Source organism: Telopea speciosissima, chromosome 9 (assembly GCF_018873765.1).
Source record: "Telopea speciosissima isolate NSW1024214 ecotype Mountain lineage chromosome 9, Tspe_v1, whole genome shotgun sequence".
NCBI lineage: Eukaryota > Viridiplantae > Streptophyta > Magnoliopsida > Proteales > Proteaceae > Telopea > Telopea speciosissima.
Window position 1 is genome coordinate 58,542,231 of NC_057924.1, and position 4,204 is coordinate 58,546,434.

The 4,204-nt window shown below is 37.3% G+C and overlaps 1 protein-coding gene across 1 annotated transcript in view; it reads left to right on the forward strand.

Moving 5' to 3' along the window:
• Positions 1-4,204, forward strand: part of LOC122640862 (protein ROOT HAIR DEFECTIVE 3 homolog 2-like) — a 43,715-nt gene that overhangs the window by 11,076 nt on the left and 28,435 nt on the right. The window contains exons 4-11 of the mRNA XM_043834127.1: positions 2,649-2,719; positions 2,837-2,900; positions 3,000-3,065; positions 3,187-3,234; positions 3,320-3,382; positions 3,465-3,521; positions 3,825-3,983; positions 4,069-4,137. Coding sequence (XP_043690062.1) covers positions 2,649-2,719; positions 2,837-2,900; positions 3,000-3,065; positions 3,187-3,234; positions 3,320-3,382; positions 3,465-3,521; positions 3,825-3,983; positions 4,069-4,137 — 597 coding nt within the window. The remainder of the gene's footprint in view (positions 1-2,648; positions 2,720-2,836; positions 2,901-2,999; positions 3,066-3,186; positions 3,235-3,319; positions 3,383-3,464; positions 3,522-3,824; positions 3,984-4,068; positions 4,138-4,204) is intronic.

Consider the following 4,204-nt stretch of genomic DNA (forward strand, 5'->3'; position numbering starts at 1 on the left):
TGATTCTACAAGCTTTAATCTTCAGTTGAAGGTGAGATTTGCAAAAAAAAAAAAAATAAAAAAAAAATAAAAAAAAATAAAAAAAATGAAGCACCAAACGACCTTCTTCTGTGTGTTTTCCCTTCACAACAAACCGAGAGAGGCGAGACAAAGCGAGAATACTTCCAAATTGTTCTAACACCATGAGTGGGACCTTGAAGATTGACATGTAACAGGTGGAGGGGTAGCATTTGTTTGTTTAATCAAGGTAGTTTTTTCACCCTATTGTTATATAGTAATTCTGCAAATGTTCTAGTTCCTTGGTCATACTCTAGAATAGTTCCCTAAAAGTCAACGGGTATTGGGAAGTGAGGAAGGTCTGGATGACAAAGGCTTCTCCAAGGGTAGCTAATTTTGTGTGGGTGGTGGCACTAGATAAAGACTTGATTGTGGATAATTTACAGCACAATGGGTGTCAGCTGCCCAAATGATGTCACATGTCTTGTAGGGAAGAGGAATCCCTTACACAGTTACAGTGCAATGAGTATGTTTTGGGATATTTCTAGGGTCTTGAGGTGAATATGACTTCGCATGAAAGTTCCAAATATCTCTTTGTTCATTGGCCAAGAAGTCTATGGGAGGGCAGGAAGTATATGATGTGAGATGACTTCAACTAAGTTTTGGGGAGTATGTGAGGGGATAAATGGGAGGTGTTTAGATCTTTCCCTAAAGTTTGTGCTGATATTGGTCATATCTGATTTACGGGCTCTTGTAACTGAAGAGTTCAATGGTACTGATGAAACAGTTTTAGTACCAACTGGTTTCCCTTACTGCAATACTAGATTTTCTTTGTGTATAAGAGGATGTATTTTGTGAGGGAAAGAGATAAATATGGAGGAAATGGAGAAGATGTAAAAATATGATTATTATGTGAAATGAAATGATATTTGTCGTCACTGATTAAAAAAAAGAAGTAAAAAGGATATCAAAATCCCACCCAAAGGAATAGTAGGTATTTTGGGGGCCTGTCCTCAAAATAACCCATTGGGATTTTTAGATTTTGCATTTAATTTATATTCCGTAGCTTCACAATAGACAATAGTATCATGTGCAAATTGTAGATGACACACCTCCATTTTGTTTTTTCCTTTCTTTGGTATCTGCTTTCCTAAAGAATCTGCTGATAATACCTACGATAATGGTGAATAGAAGTGTTCAGAGGGGACCCCAATGTCTAATACATATCTTAGTAATGCAGGAGCATACTCATGGTTCTGGTTCAAACCTGGTTCAATTGATTGGATTATTTCTAATGTCCATATTCAACGAATCTTGCCAGAACAGATCTCAGTTTTCTAATCTTATCAGGAAACTCTAGCAGTCTATCATGGGACCCATAAACCAGGAAACTTATCACCAAGTTCCTGCCGTAGGGGTTCTTATTTGTTTATTTAATATTTTAGTTGTTCACGCAGGTGGAACATGTCCATTCATGTTCAAAATCTGTTTCTTTTATTTTATTAAGTTTTCTAGTCATCACATGACTCTTTGTTGCATCGTAGGATTGGGTGGTTTAGATAGACTTTATTTCTGTTTTCAGTTAGTTTGTTTAGGTCTCTTTTTAAGATGGTCGATTGGACTAGTGTTTCCCAGTCATGGTTGGTTTCTGTCTTGCACTTTTATTTAAATATGTAATAGGCATAGCCTACTTGGTGATTTGAATGAATGGAATAGTTTTTTTGGTTGGTTTTGTCTCTCCTCTCTCCCCTTTCCCCTCATCAATTTCCTCTCTTCTCTCTCCTCTCTCCTCTTTTTTCTTCCATGTTACTGTTCACGGGTACTGTTCACAGCCTCAGAACAGCCCCTTAATCTTCTCTTCCTCCTATTATTCTCTCTCTTAAGCCCACCATAGCAGATCCTTCTTTTGATCTGCATCACTTAGTGTTGTCAAAACCTTTTGATGTGCCATTCATTAAAATGGAGTCATAAATTGAGCTGATACATGCTCTGATTCAGTGTCTCCAAACATGGCCAAGGCCTTTCTGTTCTAAGGCATGATTCAACTAGTTTTGGTTCAGATTGTTTTATGCCTTCTAAAACTCAACCTTGCAAACAATACCTTCGCTTCACAGGGTTCCCACTCTGCACTTCATTGTTTCATTTGTGTTTAGAGTTTTGTCTAGGCTTGATGGGAACAGCCGATTTATCTTGGTTTGTGTCATGTGACTATTTGAGAGGTGATGTTATATAGGACTTCTCTTAAGCACCTGTGAAGGAGTCAAGGACTTTCACAGAATTTTGTATGAAAGTTTTCTTTCATATTGGGATCATAAGGTATGTGTAGGAACAGTATAGATTTATTAATCCCAATTTATGCATTTTCATAAGATTGCATTGGCTTGTGGAACTTTATGATTGGAGTTGGTATTCTCCGTCCTTGGTACATGTTCCTTACTTCCTTCCATCTCTCAGAAGGGGACTAGCTGATAATCTTTTTGAATGGTTGAGATGGAACTTAATTTGAATTCAGTAAAAGTGGAACGTTTCTTTTGATTTAAAATATTTTCCTTAGATGTGTAATGTGCTAGTTCTGCTAAACTTGTGTATATGGTGCTAGTTATGCTTTCTGAAGTCTCTTGTTAATAATATAACTGTGTCTATCATTTCAGGATGATACTGCATTTGAGAAACAGAGTGCTCTATTTGCTTTGGCGATTTCAGACATTGTACTAATAAACATGTGAGTTCTGAAGTTTGTCACTAACATGTTTCTGTTAGATAGAGACCTCCTAGTTTTTTGCCTATGGTGAACTTATTTTGCAGTTGATATAATTGATCATTATAAGGATGCATTCAGGTGGTGCCATGATATTGGTCGGGAACAAGCTGCCAACAAACCTCTTCTTAAAACGGTGTTTCAGGTAAATGTATACATTTTTTTTTGTCTGGTTTGATAGTTTATGACTTGGTCACTATCTATGATGATCTTGTATCCTTTACTTCTCTATTTCAATTTGTAGGTCATGATGTGCTTATTTAGCCCTCGCAAAACAACGCTGCTGTTTGTTATTCGTGACAAAACAAGGGTTCGTTATCAGATAATTACATTTTTCTCAGAAGATATTTGTTAAGCACTTTGTGCTCTGACCATGAAATGCACCTTGCAGTTCCTATTCAATGTTTAACCTGTTTGTTATTCTCCTACAGACTCCACTCGAGCATTTAGAGCCAATTCTAAGGGAAGATATTCAGAAGGTACCCTTCTATGCCTTTTTCTTATGACATAGTTGTGCTGCTGAAGTTTCTACTGTTTTTAACTAAGTGTTAAATTTTTCTGCAGATATGGAGTAATGTTTCTAAGCCCCCAGCCCATAAGGACACTCCTCTCAGTGAATTTTTCAATGTGAGTCATCAGTTGTTCTAAAGGAAGTGTAGATTAGTTTAAAATATGCAGTACTTTGATGTTCGCATCCTTTCACTTGAAGGTTGAGGTCACTGCTTTATCCAGTTATGAGGAAAAGGAAGAGCAGTTCAAAGAGCAGGTAACTCCTCAAATGCAATTAGTAATTTTTGTTTTCCTAGTTTATTGTGCCATTTGCTATTATTGCTGTGACTTCTGCAATTTGCATGAGTAGTCAGATCATGCAAGCTCCTTAGCCAAGGATTGAAGTGCAAACAAGCGTTGTCCCAGCTATTTGGGAGTTGGCCATACTGCCATTCTATCTCACCTGAGTTTTTGTCATTTGTATACTTGTGAATAAGAAGTATTGTGGTGAAGTTATGACTGCATGTGTTGCTTGGAATTTCAGGGTGGAAGTTGTAACATTTCATTTTCTCTTATGCAGGTTGCACAATTGCGGCAGCGATTTTTCCATTCTATTGCTCCGGGAGGGCTTGCTGGAGACAGACGCGGTGTTGTCCCTGCGTCTGGGTTTTCCTTTAGTGCCCAGCAGATATGGAAAGTTATAAGAGAGAATAAAGATCTTGACCTTCCTGCTCACAAGGTTTTCATTTTGTACTTCTCTTTGTTGAATATAAAGAAGAGTGTTCTTTTTAGGCATAATTATGTAATCTTTTCCTATTATTTAGGTAATGGTTGCTACTGTTCGATGTGAAGAGATTGCCAATGAGAAGCTCAGCCGTTTGACCTCAGATGAGGTAGTGAAAAACATCTTTCTGCTTTGCAGCATTTCTTGTGATCCAATTGATAAGCTTTCAAATGTCA